The 17,238-nt window shown below is 40.3% G+C and overlaps 6 protein-coding genes across 9 annotated transcripts; 5 read left to right on the top strand and 1 right to left on the bottom strand.

The window, feature by feature from the left end:
• The first annotated feature begins 275 nt into the window (after window positions 1-275).
• Window positions 276-1,079, top strand: LOC6582031. The gene has a single exon (XM_002007708.3). It carries the CDS (start codon window positions 454-456, stop codon window positions 970-972), a length of 519 nt encoding a protein of 172 aa, XP_002007744.1. The 5' UTR covers window positions 276-453; the 3' UTR covers window positions 973-1,079.
• A 38-nt stretch (window positions 1,080-1,117) lies between these two features.
• Window positions 1,118-1,774, top strand: LOC6582030. The gene has a single exon (XM_002007707.3). The coding sequence runs from the start codon at window positions 1,159-1,161 to the stop codon at window positions 1,717-1,719; it is 561 nt and encodes a 186-aa protein (XP_002007743.1). The 5' UTR covers window positions 1,118-1,158; the 3' UTR covers window positions 1,720-1,774.
• Window positions 1,775-1,791: 17 nt separating this feature from the next.
• Window positions 1,792-2,862, top strand: LOC6582029. The gene is made up of 2 exons (XM_002007706.3): window positions 1,792-2,494; window positions 2,572-2,862. Exons 1-2 carry the CDS (start codon window positions 1,889-1,891, stop codon window positions 2,779-2,781), a joined length of 816 nt encoding a protein of 271 aa, XP_002007742.1. The 5' UTR covers window positions 1,792-1,888; the 3' UTR covers window positions 2,782-2,862.
• Window positions 2,863-4,203: 1,341 nt separating this feature from the next.
• Window positions 4,204-5,354, top strand: LOC6582028 (probable chitinase 10). Its single transcript, XM_002007705.4, has 2 exons — window positions 4,204-4,274; window positions 4,344-5,354. Exons 1-2 carry the CDS (start codon window positions 4,250-4,252, stop codon window positions 5,126-5,128), a joined length of 810 nt encoding a protein of 269 aa, XP_002007741.1. The 5' UTR covers window positions 4,204-4,249; the 3' UTR covers window positions 5,129-5,354.
• A 405-nt stretch (window positions 5,355-5,759) lies between these two features.
• Window positions 5,760-7,868, top strand: LOC6582026 (BAG family molecular chaperone regulator 2). 4 transcript variants are annotated; one of them, XM_015162235.2, is made up of 4 exons: window positions 5,760-5,953; window positions 7,063-7,083; window positions 7,149-7,291; window positions 7,356-7,868. In XM_015162235.2, exons 1-4 carry the CDS (start codon window positions 5,775-5,777, stop codon window positions 7,730-7,732), a joined length of 720 nt encoding a protein of 239 aa, XP_015017721.1. In that variant the 5' UTR covers window positions 5,760-5,774; the 3' UTR covers window positions 7,733-7,868. The 4 variants fall into 4 exon arrangements, with proteins under 4 accessions (XP_015017721.1, XP_032587063.1, XP_043865990.1 ...); XM_032731172.2 differs by lacking the exon at window positions 5,760-5,953 and adding an exon at window positions 6,381-6,619; XM_044010055.1 differs by lacking the exon at window positions 5,760-5,953 and adding an exon at window positions 6,816-6,835.
• A 92-nt stretch (window positions 7,869-7,960) lies between these two features.
• Window positions 7,961-9,288, bottom strand: LOC6582025. The gene has a single exon (XM_002007702.4). It carries the CDS (start codon window positions 9,039-9,041, stop codon window positions 7,992-7,994), a length of 1,050 nt encoding a protein of 349 aa, XP_002007738.1. The 5' UTR covers window positions 9,042-9,288; the 3' UTR covers window positions 7,961-7,991.
• Between the last annotated feature and the right edge of the window lie 7,950 nt (window positions 9,289-17,238).

Raw genomic sequence — 17,238 nt, 5'->3', positions numbered from 1 at the left:
CATGATTATTATTATTTAAACTTTTTCTGAAAAAACTTGAACAAAATTCGAAAATTAGTCTAACTCATATTTAATTCTACATTAGCCTCCAGTCTTACGTACACCAAGTTAACATCTTGACTTTTAATCTGAAAATATTTTTACCAAAAATCTTAATACATAAAGATTATGATGTACACATGGATTTATTAAAGTGAATGAAATCTAAAAACTTGAAATCCCTTGTTAACCTCTTAAGCTGCAAACTTGCTGCACAGTGTAATGCCTGAAGACATCTATGTATGTACGTATGTAGGGTTACATGCCGAAACTTTCCAGCTGATAAGCGCTCAGAGCTCCATTGATAAGTTGCAGGAACATGACCCGGCTAATTAAATACAACTAATTTAGCCGGCAATCTCTGATGGGGCCACATATAAAGGGCTAAGCACAGGTGGGGAATTGTCGCACACAATGGGCAAATCTTTAGGCATTGACATCCGAACGTTGATCGTTGCCCTGTGGCTGGGCAGCGTTTGGCTCATCGCAGCCGATGATTTCCCGGAATGCAATGGCATCGAGGCCGGCACCTACATCAACAATCCGCGTCCCAGCTGCAATCACAGCCTGATCTACTGCGACGAGGACAGCTCCCAGTTCTGCGACAGCGAGGATTTGTGCGACTTGAGCTACACCTGCGATGGGAATGATGCGAGTACTAGCTACACTGACAGCTACAGCAGCACTACCAGCATCACGAGCAGCACTACCAGCACTACCACAACTGCAGTACCCGGCACCGATGTGCGTAGGCTGTGCCGGCGCGGTGTGACGCAGAAGTACGCGTATCCGGGTAATTGCAATTACTACTACTACTGCGTGGATGGCTATCTGGTTGTGGAGCAGTGTCCCATTGGCTATGCCTACAGCGAGCAGCTCGGCACGTGCAGCGGACGCATCGCGGATCAGCTGCCGCGAACATGTTTCAATTAAGACTCTCACTTGTCACCTGTGGCAATTTCTCGATGCTTCTGTTGTTCTTTTAATTGGCAATTATGACAGCAATTAATACAAAATAAAACTGTGAGCTAATCACCTTATCTAAGGCACTGGGGCTACTACTATAAAGCAGACGGTGCCAGCTCGGCTGTTAGCCAGTTGCGAAACGCAATTCGTTTTATGTTGCAGCTTCTTTTGGCATTGAGCTGCCTGTGGCCCTTGGAGTGGGCGCAGGCGGTGTTCCTGCAGGAATGCGAGGGCGTCATCATACGGCGCATACCCAACCCCAATCTGGAGTGCAGCGAGTATGTCTACTGCAATGGCGATGACTCCTACTACTGCAATGGCGATTGCTCCGAGCCCGTCGTTTGCTATGACAACGTGGAGGAGCCGGAGCAGGAGACGGAGCAGACGACCTTGAGAACTACGACGTTGTTAACCGAGTCAACTGCTAGCAGCAGCGGGATTACAGAACCCCCACCATCGACTACACATAGCAGCAGCACTACTCGCACCACTCGCACCACTCCCACTACTAGCACCACTCGCACCACAACTGCAGGCAATCTTCAAGCGATCTGCAAGAGCAGCGCTCAAAATGGCGTCTATCCATATCCAGCGAACGATAACTATTACTATCAGTGCTTGGCCGGCTATCTGCTGCTGCAGCAGTGCCCGCAGCATTTCCACTTCAGCGCGGCCCAGCAGCAGTGCATTAGCTCAAAGTCTTATCAATTGTAAGAGTACTAATAAAAGCGTTCAGTTTTTCGCATGACAAGCGCAGAGCGTAAATGAGTTTCTGATAAGCCTCGATTTTATGCTGGGGTTTCGCTTTAAAATCGTTTCTCGTGGCAGCTGCGGCGTTTAGTCTACCCTTGACTACCTCTCAGAGCGGAACAGCATCAACGTGATGTCATGTCTATTATTATTCCTGCTGGCCGCCCTTGGCCTGGCGGCGGCGGACGTCTTTGAGGAGTGCGATGAGAGCAACCGCAACAACTTCATTGCCTCCAACAAGAGCTGCACCCACTTCATCTACTGCAGCGGCGAGGATTCGTTCGAGGGCGAGTGCCCCGAGGAGAACGACTACTTCAATGCGCACCTGGCCATGTGCGAGCCCATGGAGGAGGTGGACTGTCGCACGGGCCTGCCCCTGCAGACCAACGAAGTGCAACAGATCACAGTCACTGAATTGCCCGTCGTGACTGTGACTGTCACGCAAACAGTGACCACAGCTTCGACTGCCCTCGATGTGAGCTCGGAGACTGTGACAGCCGCTGCGCCAGCGGCCACAGCGCCGAGCAGTGCCAGCAGCCAGCAGGTCGTCACCCTGGTGGCCAGCGAATGCCCACCGACCGACAACACCCACCAGATCGTGCTGCTGGCCCACGACAAATCCTGCACGGAGTACTTCATTTGCTATCACGGCAAGCCCCTGCCCATGACCTGTGCCACCATGCTGCACTTCAATGTGCACACGGCCAAGTGCGACAAGGCCGAGGTGGTCAATTGCATGGTGAGTGTGTGGACATATACCCGATAGGGTATATAGGGTATATATATCTATATACCATATCAATGTCTTCTTCTTAGCGCTCCACCATCAGCGTGCGCGAGCAGTGCAAGCAGCACACCGTGGACATCTATCCGCATCCGGACAACTGCAACTACTTCTACTACTGCCGCAACGGCTTCCTGATGCTGCAGCAGTGCCCCTTCTTCTATGGCTGGGACTATGAGAAGCGCTCCTGTGTGGCGATCGCACAAGCCAAGTGCTTTGGACGTCAGAGTCTCCTGATCTAATTTATAAACTAAAACTCTAATTTAAGTTTTATAGAAAGTTCTTTAAATATAAATGTTACCCTGAAAAATCGCTTGCTTCTTGTTGGCCTAGGATAGTGCATTAGGGTCTTGCATTGAGGTTTGGCTTAGATTCGATGGAAATATATTAAAAGATATTGATGGTACTTATGGTTAAAATGGAAAAAACGTAATTTCCTTTCACATACATATCTAAATTTACGATACCCAATTGAAGGTCACTCACTTACTTTTCCTTTTAAAGTTCTCGAAAATAACCTAAAATGCATTATCTATGATGATTCATGTGTATTTTGCGTTCTTTCGGTAATATCTTATTATACATAACATCACTTCCGTTCTCTAGTAGAGTCAAAAAACTTACTACATGTAAAAAACATGATAAGATATCAGTAATATATTTAAGAAAACATTCTATTCTTCTGGCAAAAATCTAATCTATTGTTTATGTTTACAAAGAAAGAATAGAGAGATCAGTTTGCTTCTAGAAGAAAGTTAAAAAATCACATCATATTTATAAATGTGTTTGTAACAGTTTATTAAATATCTACAACTAATTTAAAGGAATTTGTGAGCATGTTCTTTTTATTGTTCTTATTTATGGCAACATCAGTTTCTTGGTAGAGTTAACTCCAAGTTAAAACCTTGATCAGCTATGTTCAATTAGTTTACACGAACTTCCTCTGATAAATTCAATTAGATCAAGGGAAATTCCCAACCAGAGTTACCCATATATCTACTTTGTAGAACATGTTATTGAGAGATCACCTCAAAGCTATGGATCATTGCCAACAACATGTGATAAAAAGTTGCCAGAAATCTTCGTTTAACTTTGGGTAAGATCACCAGGTATTTCACCATCCTAGACATTTTTCAGTTTATCACGGGTTCATTCAAGGTCGCACATCCGCATTTTTATCACTGCGTGTAGGAAATTCAGATATTGGAAATGGGCCAGCTATCTATATGTTTTCGCTAGAGAAAGATAAAGCTCCGATTGACCGATATGAGACGCCTCTAACCCAAGGACAATCGTGTGTTGTCTTTCTTCCAGCAACAGCAGCAACAGCACATCAACATAATTAATTGAAGTTTTACTGTAGCAAGACGCAATCTATTTCAGCTAATCTCTAGTTGATGTCTGTATTGGGTCTTGTGTCTTCTCGGATCGACATTTGTAGAATTAATAACGTACCGCGTCGCAATGTGCTTCATGTCAGGAATCAACATGTCGATCGATTGTGTGGCAAAAAATAGTGCAGAAATATTTTGGTGGCGGCAGCGAATGTATTGGTTGAAGGCCTTATCGAAACTTTGACACGATATGGAAAAATTTTAATTTTCTGATATTGATGCTATGAGCTCGCAATATATGCCAAGTTCTTGGCGCATTACGAAATTAGAATAAAATTGAGGTCTACTGAAGCCTGACACACATTATATCAAAGCCATGGAGTATATCAGCAAATTCCTAGGTTGATCCTGAAATTTCTCTCACAATTCCAATATCTAAACTAAAACTTTCTTCCTTTCTTTTCTCTTAGACAAATTGTGGATGCTGTTGCTGCTTTCGTGTTTGACGGCCGCGAGAAGTCATTGGAGCATACGAAAACCCACGAATTCGGTTAGCATAAGGCAAAGTTCTTTGGGACTGTGTAGGAATCAGGCGAGTGGCAGCTTTGTGGAGCATCCGGATGACTGTCGACTGTTCTATCTCTGCCAGGACAATGGAGACGCCGTGCTCGCCTCGTGCCCCTTAAATATGTTCTACAATAAGCTGAACAAAATTTGCGATACGGCCGCCAATGCCGGATGCCAGAATAAGACGAACCAGGATATTGTCATTCCCCCCACCAATAATGAGCAGAATCTCAATAGCATGATCACAGATGCGGCCAAGTATTGTGCTACCTTAACGCCGCAGGCGGGCAATGATCGCATCGTCTATGTGGGCAGCTCGTCTAGTTGTAGCAAGTATTACATATGTTACTACGGACAGGCGATACTGCAGGAGTGCAGTGAGGAGTTGCATTGGAATGCAGTGACAGCCAAATGTGATCTGCCAGAGCGGGCGAAATGTACCTTGGAAGTGAATACACTGCCCGTGAGGCCACCAAGTGATATTACGAGTGAGCTATTGCATTGCCCTGCCTATGGACAGCATCTATATCCGCATATGCAGCGCTGTGAATTCTTCATTTATTGTGTCAAAGGTCATGCTACGTTGCAGCAGTGCCCGTTCTACTACTTCTTCGATGTGATAACCAAATCCTGTCAATGGTCGCGCACGGCGCTGTGTGTGCGAGATTTGAACTTTCCGCGCCATTAGCTCATAAGTAAATCAATATCGAACGCAAAAGAGTGACCGTATCGGTAGAATTTAATCGATACTAAGTATCTGATCTGTCAAATCGATTAATCGTCGTGATGTCATGCCATCCAAAATACCAGAACATTCGATGAGACGGTCACACTGTTTTTAACCTGACCCTTGTTTATACGATTTTTTTGTTAAAAAAGAAAAATGTTAAATTGTGAAGCGCAGTAAAATAAGATACAGCAAATAAATGAATAGTAAAACCAAGAAGTAACAAGTTAAATTAAATCGGAACAGCATGGCTTAAATATGTACTTACGAAAACTCAGCACACAACATTTACGGCAAGCAACACAGTAAACAGGAACGAAGCAATTTTATTGAAAATTCTCGCTAGAAAGCCGAATCAATAATATAAAATTAAGTAGTTTACTTGGTAACAGCTAAAACGCTTCAGGTAAATTCTTTTAGCTATTATTCTTCAACGAAATAAAATTTCAGAGCGCGATACCCAGATGCTGCTGGAAAGTTCTACAAACATCTTTTTAGCCATTGAATTGCAAACAATTAAATCAAACCAAAATCAGTCTTAATTTTAGTTGTTTACTTGTTTGTCTATGTGTGCGTTTTTGTGTGCGTGTTAGAGAATAAAAGAGGTATGCTGGAGAATTTCTTAGGGATATTTCGAAAACGCCGACGCTGCGATGAGCCTCGGCTGGCCACCCAGCCGAATGTGAATTATGACACCGGCGATAATAATGAAGATGAAAATGATGAGCAATATGCGCGCTCACCTGAATGGACAGGCGCATATATTAGCAACTTGCAAATCGATAGGTAATTAAAACTTACTTAATAAACGTTCTCTTTGTTCTCTTCTTGCAGCAGCTGGTGAGTGTATGTGTATGCGTGCGTGCCAGTGCGTGAGTGCGTGCTTGTGTGAGTCGCTATAGTATAAACAATATTAGAAGCCTAAAAACAGCAACAACAGCTACAACAAACCCACACACTCGATAAAAAAAAAAAGCTTAACACATTCCAAAAAATAGCCAGAGTGCCGATCGAGTTGTACTGAAAAGGCCGGAACTTTGAAACTGTAACAGCGTGAGCAAGAGAGCGAAAGTGTTGAAGAGCAGAAGTAAAGGAGTGAAGAAGTAAAGTATCGTCGAACAGCTTTTAAGTGTGTTCCCCGTACAGTTCGCTCTGGCAGTGTAGCCGAGCGGCTAAAGCAGTTTTCAGTGGCACACTGGATCAGCCGCAGGAAATGGATATTGATGCTCCCATTGCACTTGGCATGCAGGAGCACCATCAAAACAACGATATCGATAATCATCTCAATAACAGCAACAGCAGCGCATTCTCGTCACACGTTTACCATTCGGAGTCATCGATGAATTTTGATTATTTGCAAGGCTTGCATGCGGATGCAGCGGCTTCTACATCCCTGGGCGGCACCGGGAACGTCTCCTATGGACTGGTCGACGACAGTAAAGCGCTGGACAGGTTGTTATTCCAAACTACATACAAAACAAAACAAATCTACTTCTAGTCAACACAACAACAGAAACCCTCGATTTAAATTTAAAATTTTTTTTTATTATTTTTTGTCGTCTTTTGTTGTTATCTATCGTAAATTTTCGCGGTGCTGCTCTAAGTTAATTCAGCTTACGTAGAACGATAATAGTTTATTTATTTATTTTTGTATTTGATGCATATTTGGTAATGTCTTATGATAATATTATTAATATATATATAAGAGCGGTGGTAGACCAAATTTGAATTCGATTGTCGCCCACACAATGCCCAAAAAGAGCTTTGTGTGAGTGCCTCGATAAGTATCATTAAGTTTCTCTATAAGCTGACAATCTAACATTTAACAATAACTTTGCTTCTCTCTTTTCATATAACCAACCACAACAACATCAACATTTTATAACATTGGGCAGACCTTTCAATGCAAACGAACGGTAAAACCATAAACATAATTATGTGTAGAAATTTGTGGATAATAATGTGATATCTTCCTTTATAGATTTGTTACAATACTAGATCAATTGGATATGCGCGTGGAGAAGTTTCGTAAGGATGCTCTGAATTTACAGGAGAAGAAGGACTATCTTCTAATGTCCATGGATCTCATCAAGAGCAATGAGTTGCTCCAAAACATGAGCGAAGGTAAACAGTCAATTGAGAATTGAGTATTATAGGAAAATAATACCAATCTATTTTCTGTTTACAGGAGAGCGTGAAGAGATTATTTTATATATTCAGCGCGTTAGTGCACGCCTAGCCACTGTAGATCTGAATGTGCGCACCGTGAGGGATGCGTCACAGGAGGACTCGCTCAGCCAGATTAATGCCTTAATTGACACAATGATCAAAATGGGTGACCCAGTTATCGGGCGGCAACGTTGTCAGCTGTATTTAAATGCCTGCTGCAGCAGCTCAATGGATCCGAACGGACGTATGGGAACTGTGTTTGAAGCGGATGTGGGGCCAATTGATAAGAAATTTGAAAGTGCTCTCCTCGGCTGCACTCTTGACGATCAGAAGAACATCAAGAAACGTTTGCAGGCTCTAATGGGCTATCTGAATAAGCAAACTGTTACCGATTAACTTATTACTAGCTACAAATATGCCGCCAATATAAATTATGTTAATAGGCAATAACGATATAAACCAAAACAAAATTTGCAAAAAAAATATATAAACAATATGCCGACACGCAAATAAATCGAATCTGAAATGGTTATGCATCTTATCGATGTTTATTGTCTGACCAGTCAGCAATCGATAAGAATCACGTTCATATAAACATAAACAGCTGAGCAAATGCCGTTAGTTTCATTCACTTTTTACTTATTTTAAAGATAACTTAATTTAGTATGCCCGGATAACAAATGTCCTGCGGCTTTAATACACGATCGCTTAGCACCCAGACGGAGCCTTCTATGCCAAAGAATATTTGCTGTATATTTTTAGAAGTTAGGTATATAATTTCATTGCCCTCGGCGGTTAAATTTGTCAGCTGAGCGCAACGCACAACGGCGCCAAATTTGGGCATCACATAGAAGAGCGCTCCGAAATAGTCCACTATCATGCTTCGACTGGGACCCAACAAGTTGCCCAGTCGCGTTAGCTGTATGTGCAACGAGTTTGAGTTGGAGTTGGAGTCGGTTATGGACCCCTCCAATTGAAGTCTTTTAGTGGAGCTGTAGAGCACACCATCTTGATCAGAGACGAGCAGCTCGCCCTGCAGCCCAAAGGTAAAGTCAATTGGTTTGATGGGAAACGTTTGACTCATATTTTCATATTTGTTGCTTTTCAGCTCGCGCCGATGCCAGGTTTGCTCCAGTATATCGTAGGCCACGATATGCGGTTGACGGTCCGATATGAAGAAGATATAACGTTCCAATTCGCAGTTGCTTGCCTTGGGTCCCAGATGCACTACTAAGCTCTCAGAGGCATTGCTGTCAATGTGCTGGCCACAATCGATACGCAGCAACTCGGCATTGTTCCTGATCAAATCGAAGACGAACAGCTTGGGCGGACACTCGCTGTTGGGCCAGCCCACGTCCATGACCCACAGCCGACTTAGGCTATCCACCTGCGACCAATGCGCTTGCTGCAGACGCGTGCAGTCCGACTCGAGCTGTCCTCTGCTTGCATGGACTTCGCTGTTGGGGTAGATGGCTGTGCGCATGGGCAAATAGGAGACGGGCCACTGTGCCTCGATCAGTGTAGGGAAATCATTGTGTTCCACGCTTACACTGAGAAAAACGCGCGCAAAGTGTGTGGACAAGTGACGCACATTATAGCTGGAGTCGTTGAGACCCGCCTCCGACATTGACCAGCCTACAGAGATGGCTGTCTTCAATAGCAAACCTAGTATTAAGTACAGACGGAGCCGCGCTTGTGTGTCCATTGTTTAGCGAGCGGACTGCAACTGGAACTATGCTAAGCAGGCCATTGCTTACGTTGTAAATGGAAATGAAAATGGCATGGAAATTGGCCAAGTCAAGGCAGTTTAAGAAATTCGTCAAATTTGTCTAGCTCAGCATTTGGCATATCGTGTGTCAGCCGACAAATTAAAAAAGTCGGCGCAACCGCCGGTTTCGACCAACAAAAAAACACAAAAAAAAAAAAAAAAAACTGTATACCAATATGAAATTTGTAATAGCAGTATAAATAGATCAGTCTTTATGTGTTGACATGATATAAGTTAAGTTCTTTCTTTATTTAAACGGTAAAAAAAGATGTTTTTATATTTTACTGCTTAAATGCAGTCCGTTTTATTCAAGAACAAATTTGCAACTAAATTACTTAAATCAATTCTATCCCTAGCTAAGCTGTGGTTCAGTCGACGACGTTGGCAGCGGCGTCGCTCGTGGTGTTGTTGAACCGTTGTGCAATTCTTCTTGGAATTGCTGGAGCTCTGGTTGGCGTGTGCAGGAAGTCCGCTAGACATGGTGTCAGCAGTTTTGGCTTATTGGTCTGATCAGCTTGTTACGTTTTATTTGTGTTGCAACAATTCCCATTGGGTTTTGTTGCAATGCAGAATATTTTTGTTTTTAACTTGAAAAATATTTTTGTTGTTAACTCTTCCCCCTTTGATTTGAGCTTGTCCTCAAGCGATCATTAAAAGAAGGGAATGTCGTTGAACTGTATGTTTTCTATGGTTCGTCTTGGTGCCTCTGTTACTTTCTTTACTTGGCTATTGTCCAATAGTAACGTAATTTTTTTCGCCCTCTTTGTGTAGAGGAAGGCAATGACAATGATTATCACGACTATGCAAACCAATATTATGGATGATATTGCATGTGTCGTAAGTTTTAGGTGTTCTAGTCTTTGGGTATTGTTGATGTGTAATGCCTGCAAAGCCTTTAGTGATAGAATTTGGAGTCGTCTCGATTCTTCTGGTGTCATCTGGATTATCGCAGAGCCGACTCTCAGTGTGCTGCTCTCTAGGTTGTTGAAAGTCCGGTTGCCAATTGAAGTGGACTCGTTGGTAAAGCGAATGACATAGGTGCCGTTTAACCATGTACTTGTTGTGGTCGATGTCACCACTCCATCAAAGTTGTTGAGGATCAGAAGACCGTTGGCCACTTCTTCGATGGGTTCCACATGCTCGGCGTTACTGAACTCACACAGCGACTTTTCTCCATTGAGGAGCCTAGGCAAACATGTACTATTGCTAATGTTGACAATGTCATTTTTTGAACAAATCTTAATGTTATTATATTTTTTACAATTTTTTATAATTCCAAACATTACATTTTTTCGAGACAATATTTCTTTATACTCTATATTTATGATAGCGTTATTTCTTACGACTGGTTTCACAATTAGATTTTCATAATCATTTTCTTCTACGTTAGGTATTTTAATTACATAAAACAAAGTAGTAGTATTGTGAAATATGGCCACGTCTGAATATTCTAGCATTTCTTCTACAGATAATGAAGGCATTCTACCAGCTTTGAAGATTCTCTCTATTTCATCTATTTCTGCTTTTTTTAGTAAAAATGAGTTTATTACGTTAACTTTTGCCCATTGTATGGCATATTTTATATTAATAACCTCCTCTTTGATCAATCTAACTTGGTTCTGTAAACTTTCCGCTATATCGTGTGTGAATCTATCGTCTTTCCGTATATTGTTTGTAAGGGTATTGGTAACTGTGGTCAGCTTATTTAATCTTTGTTCTAACTGTGAGTTTATTATTACTTGTTTGTTATTGTTATCTATAACTTTATTAATATGTTCTTCTATCTGCACGAAGTCATCATGATCTGGGTTGCCTGCTATGTATTTCCAAGCTGTGCCTAGAATATTAATGGCCCTTGTGGTCCTCTTGTTAATGTCATAATCTATAGTGCGTAAAGTCAAGTGAGTTTGGTTAATTTCGTGGTGCAAGGTGTGGTATAAACTGCTAAATTTTAAATTTTTTTCTGTATGAAATTCTATCTGCTCTAAAGCTTCTTTAATTTTGCCTAAGTTAATGATGTGAATAATTCTTGTCGTCGTTGTTTGTATTTTGCCTAGTCCGTCGTAGATCGTTATGGTTTGTGCTGCCGTATGGTTCGTTATGTCCATATTCGGTTCGATAGGTTGTACCATCATCGCCATTATTACGAGTAGTCTATAAATGTCAAACGTTTTTAATATTACTTTTATGTATGACTCTATTTGTTGAGGTTAGTACTGTTGTGTTTCTGTCCTCTTTTACTGTTTCTTTTTTGTATCTGGGAGACAATTTAGTTCCTAGTCTGTTGTTGATCTTGACGTATATTTCTTGTCCTGGTGTGTAGGTACGTATTTCGTTGCGTCTTTTATTGTGGTTCTGTAAGTCTATTGTTTGTTTCTGTCTAAGTCTGTCAATGTTGTCTTGTCTAGATTTTTCATATTGTTCTGGGTTCGTCGTTAGGTTTCTGCCAAAAAACAAATCTAGTGGTCGTCTGTTAGTCGTTGAATGAATGGTGTAGTTATAGTCGTATATTGATTTGTCAATTAATTCTTGAAAGGTTTTATATTCTTGTTTTCTCTTGTTACATCTCATAATGTCTGAAAGCGTAGAGTGAAATCGTTCGACTTGGCCGTTGACTGTGCTTTTATAAGGTGGAGTGTTATAAATTTCAATCCCTAATTGATCTCGCATCATGAATGTTATGGATGCTGAATTCAGAGATTTTTCGTTATCTATGACCACGAATTTCGGAACTCCATAATAAAATAAAATGTCGTGAAGTGGTTTTTTTATGTCCTCTATTGCTCTAGATTTGATGATGCGTCCTTGGGCTAATTTCGAAAATTTATCTATTGCTGTCAGTACTAAGTTTTTGCCTGTCGTGTATATGTCTACATGAATTATATGTCCAGGATATTGAGGTATGGGTGTTTCATTTAGTTTAGGGTTGTTTGGTTGTCTGTCGTATTTTTCTTCTTTACAGACTTGACATTGTTTGACTAATGCCGCTATTTTCTGTTTCATTTTGGGGAAGTAATGGGTTTCTGATAATTGTTTTTTATTTTCTATTGCGTTGCGGTGAGCTCTATTGTGTATTTTTAGTATATGTTCGTCCTGTTCAGTTTCGTTAGTCAAGTCCTTCACTTGTGTCTGGGTGAATCTGATTTTATAATTCCTAAAGTGTTTGGGGTATATTTGTTGAATTTGATTCATGATTTCTTCTGACGTTATTATTCCGTTAATTACAGAAGGATTTAAATACTTTTTTAATATCTGAACTAGGTTATTTTCCGTGAGCTCTTGTCTAGTTATTAGGTGTCTATGGAAAGTTGGGAAAGGGATTTGGAATTTATAGTCGTCTGTGTTTGCTTTGTTTAAGAATATTTGGTTCTTGAATACGTTTATCGGGACCTCTATACTAGGTATTAGGTTGTGACTTGAACTTTCTGCGCTATGCTGAGTGGATGTTACTGAATTGATTTGGTTTACTATGGGTATTCTTGACAATGCGTCTGCTACTGTGTTATCCCTGCCTGGTTTATAAAGGAGTTCATAATCAAACTCTTCTAGGTACGTTTTCCATCGTTTGATTCGAGCGTTGCCATTCCAACTGCTAAGCGAATGTGTAAGTGGTTGATGGTCTGTGTATATTTTTACTTTTGCCTTACCGTAAAGGTAATTTTTGAGAGCTTTTAGTGCCCAAATAATCGCCAACATTTCTTTTTCATTAGTGGCATAATTTTCTTCAGATTTTGACAATGTTCTTGAAAGGAAGCATATGGGTCGTTTATTCTGAGACAAGACTGCTCCAATTGCATAATTGGATGCGTCTGTTGTTAATTGAAATTCCTTATTAAAGTCTGGGTATTGTAAAATGACTTCATTGGATATTAGAGCGTTTTTGATTTTATCAAAGGAATCAATGGCTTCTTGATTGAGATTAATTAGTTTTTTTGAAGACTGGCTTTTGGACACTCGTCCATCCTCCCCTCTTAAAAGAGAGCTAAGTGGTTTTGCCAGCTTAGCGAAATCTCTTATGAACCTTCTATAGTAGCTAGAGAGTCCGAGGAAAGATCTCAAATCTTTGAGTGTTTTTGGATAGGGATACTTGGCTATGGTTGCTATTTTGTCTGGGTTAGTCTCGACGCCTTTATCTGAGATGACAAAGCCGAGAAATTCTACTTTGTCTTTAAAGAACTCGCATTTGTCTAACTGACATTTCATGTTAGCTTCTTGAAGAGTTCGAAAAATTGTGTCAAGATTTTCTGCATGTGTTTCATTATCTTTGCTAAATATGATAATGTCGTCTATGTATATGAAGCATATCTTGCCGATATGATCACGAAGAATGTCATCTAACGCCCTTTGAAAAATAGAAGGTGCGTTTTTCAGACCGAAAGGGAGTCGTGTAAACTCGTATTTTCCGTTGTTTACGGAGAAGGCGGTCTTTTCAATATCTGCTTCTTTTAATGGAATTTGGTGGAAACCACTTTTTAAGTCAAGCACTGAAAAAATTTTATTATTTCCAAGTTGTGCTAGTACTTCGTTTATTTCTGGAATAGGGTACTTGTCTGCTATTGTTTCTTTATTAAGCTTTCTGTAATCAATAACCATTCTATACTTTTTCTCTTGGGAAGCATCCATTTTTCTTGGGAACAATCCACACAGGTGAATTGTAGGGTGATCGGGATGGGCGAATAATTCCGTCCTCTAAAAGTTCTCGTATTTGTTTATGGACTTCGTCTTTTAAAGACATTGGGAATTGGTAAAATTTGGAATATATGGGTGAGTCTGTCTTGGTTCGAATTTCTGCTTTTACATTGGTTGTGTAGGTTAATTTTTCGTTTGGGGTGGCAAATAAATTGGGGTATTTCGTAACTAACTGTTTTAATCTTTGTTTCTGTTCGATAGTCATGTGATCTGTCCGTGGTATGACAGTGTTAACTGCCTCGATTTTTTTCTGTTTAAGGGGTATAAATATGGTATCTTTAATTATTAATTGATTCTTGCTGCTATGGATTACGGCCTCTAGTTCTTTAAGGCTGTCGTTGCCCAGAATTGCGTCAAATGCTTTTAACGTAGGTAATAGGAAAAACTTTACTTGGATATCTTGTCTGTCAAAGAGATTAGCGATTTTATGGTGAGTTATTTTTATATTTCCGCCGACTGTTACGGCTTCGAAAGGCTTTTGATTGGGAATCGGGTTAGAAACTAGTTTGGGCTGTATGTAATTTCTGTTCGAACCTGTGTCTATTAGTATTTTAAGTATCTCTCCGCTTTTTGTCTTACATTCTATGTAAGGAAGCGAAGAGCTAGTTATTCTAAAAAATTAATGTTATCATGTTCAATGGGGCTCTCTTGTTCGTCGTCATTTTGTTCAATTTGTTGTGCGTACTCTTGTAGTGATTGTTCGTGTTCGGTCTGTTGTTCGTAGCTTTCGATGGTCTGTCCGTATTCTTCCATACTTATGGAAGCGTTGTGGTAGTCATTGTCGGGATATTCCTCTCCCGTTTGAATATTAAAGTTTCGTTGTCTTTTATCTGTTGTATTTGCTATTGGTGGGGGTCTTTTCCCTGGTTCAAAATTTGGCCTGTTCATGTAATTTACCATCCGTGTTTGGATGCTTTTGTCAACGTCCATTGGTTCGGGGCGTGGCTGTGGTTTAGGTGCTAATGGTCGGGGCGGTACGTTTGTCTGTTGAGGTTGCGTTTGGTAATATTGTTGTCTATGGTATTGGTGTCCCTGATTCATGGTATTTGGCCATGCATGTTGCATTGGTACTTGAGCTCTGAAACCAATTGGTACAGATCTCATCATCTGAGGGGGATTTTGTGCGTATTGAACCATACGCGGTGGTAACATGGGTGGTGTTGCGTTTCGAGCTACGCTTTTGTGACCTGTTTGATGGCTTTTATTGAATGCTATGTTTGTTCTATAGTTCTGATTTTCTAATTTCAAACATAAATGGAGAGCTGAGGGAAGGTCTGTTGGTTCCTTTATGCTAAGAACACGTGGCAAGTCTCCTCTCAAACCTCTGATGAAAGTGTCTAATGCTTTTTCCCTGTACATTTTCGTCATGAGTAGTTCCGACTCTCTATTTAGTTCCATACATCCTACTTTGTTCAATATTAAAGTCAGCTGGTTGTAGACAACCTGATAAAACTGTTCTACTGTCTGGTTGTTGCCCTGTATTAACATAGTCATCTCGTATTCTAATGTATTTATATCTCTTTTATCTGCATAGTGCAGTGTGAGACACTTGGATATGGCACTCCAATTAAGGGGAACATTGTAAGATTCGAGGGCCGCGTCGGCTTGACCGATGATCTTATTTCTCACGGTATGCAAAATGCCATAGTACATTGGTGATCCAACTTGGCTTGCATATATGGAGAGTATGCGATCCACACTCTTTTTCCATGAGCTAAATTCGATTTTGTTGCCGGAAAATTCCCTAAGACTTTTGACAATGTCTGGTACTCTGTTAAGGTCGTTCAAATTTTGATTGTCGTTTATGGTCTGATCGTCCACGTCATTGAATTCTCTAGAAGGGTTAACTATTTGTCTCACTAGCGTCGGAAGTTGTTCTGTCAAAATTTGAGCGACAGTGGCTGCAATCAACTGTTCTGCGTTATTCGCCATGCCTCTGTTCTGCAAGTGTTCGTTCTGACGGTCTATATGTCGTTGTTGCTGCCTATTGATAATGTGTGCACCTACTTGGGGTTGTTCGACTAACACTGGGGGCCTAATCAAATTATTCTCGTTAGCCATACGTTATCAACTGTGACTTTGATCTATTGTTTTATGTTTACAGGTGGATTTTTGATTGAATTTAGTTAGTTAGTTAGTGTTAGTTTATGATTATCATTAGTACAACTTAATTTAATATAAAGAAATTTCTGATATAAAATTTTTAATTTAATTTTAAAAATTTTAATTTAAATTTAGCTTTTATTTTTATTTTGTATTAAGACCAGTGGCTGGTTTTTCCCTTCTACTTTGGAGGGTCCCTTGGGAATCGCAAAGTTGGGTTATTTTATACTACTATTGTAGTCACTTTGAATTTGATCGCTTTACGCTTTTTTATTTTTTGTTTTTTTTTTTTTTTTTTTTTTTTTTTTTTTTTTTAATATTTTATTTTCCTCTTTATTTTTCTAAAAATTTTTCTTAAATTTTCTTAAACTTGTTTGATTTTTATTTCTCTCAAAAATTTTTCTTATATTTTATTACACTTATTTAATTTTTATTTTTCTCAAAAACTTTTCTTATATTTTATTACACTTATTTGTTTTAGTTTTAGTTTTGTTAGTTTCTTGTTTCGTGTTCTTATGTTTCTAACTTACAATAATGATGATGTGGCGGTCTTCACTGCTGATCCGGATTTCATCCTTTTTGGTTGTACCTACTGGGGATCCTGCGACCAGACTCCGTTGAAGTATCCTGTGGGCGGGCCGTACAGGATTACCGTCCACCTATGGGCAATCGAACTATTACGTTCCAGACTACCTTTAACGAATTTCACCGAACGTCGAAGTTACGCGACGTGAGTTGCTTTGGTGATTTTCGGTCGCGCTCGTACAGGCGTTTTGCTGTGTTGTAACGCGATCGAATTTTCGTTTTATTTGAACCGACTCTGCTTTTAACTTGCAGTATCACGCACGTACTAAACGTTTTGCTGTATTGCGCGCGAAGCCGGTCCCTGCTCGGGCGCCAGTTAAGTTCTTTCTTTATTTAAACGGTAAAAAAAGATGTTTTTATATTTTACTGCTTAAATGCAGTCCGTTTTATTCAAGAACAAATTTGCAACTAAATTACTTAAATCAATTCTATCCCTAGCTAAGCTGTGGTTCAGTCGACGACGTTGGCAGCGGCGTCGCTCGTGGTGTTGTTGAACCGTTGTGCAATTCTTCTTGGAATTGCTGGAGCTCTGGTTGGCGTGTGCAGGAAGTCCGCTAGACATGGTGTCAGCAGTTTTGGCTTATTGGTCTGATCAGCTTGTTACGTTTTATTTGTGTTGCAACAATTCCCATTGGGTTTTGTTGCAATGCAGAATATTTTTGTTTTTAACTTGAAAAATATTTTTGTTGTTAACTTATATACAGTTAGGTATGAGACTATTTGTAGGAAACATGATCTGATAATGGAGTTCTAGCTT

The sequence above is a fragment of the Drosophila mojavensis genome, unplaced genomic scaffold (assembly GCF_018153725.1).
Source record: "Drosophila mojavensis isolate 15081-1352.22 unplaced genomic scaffold, ASM1815372v1 contig_74, whole genome shotgun sequence".
NCBI classification, from domain to species: domain Eukaryota; kingdom Metazoa; phylum Arthropoda; class Insecta; order Diptera; family Drosophilidae; genus Drosophila; species Drosophila mojavensis.
This window is presented reverse-complemented; position numbering and strand designations above follow the sequence as displayed.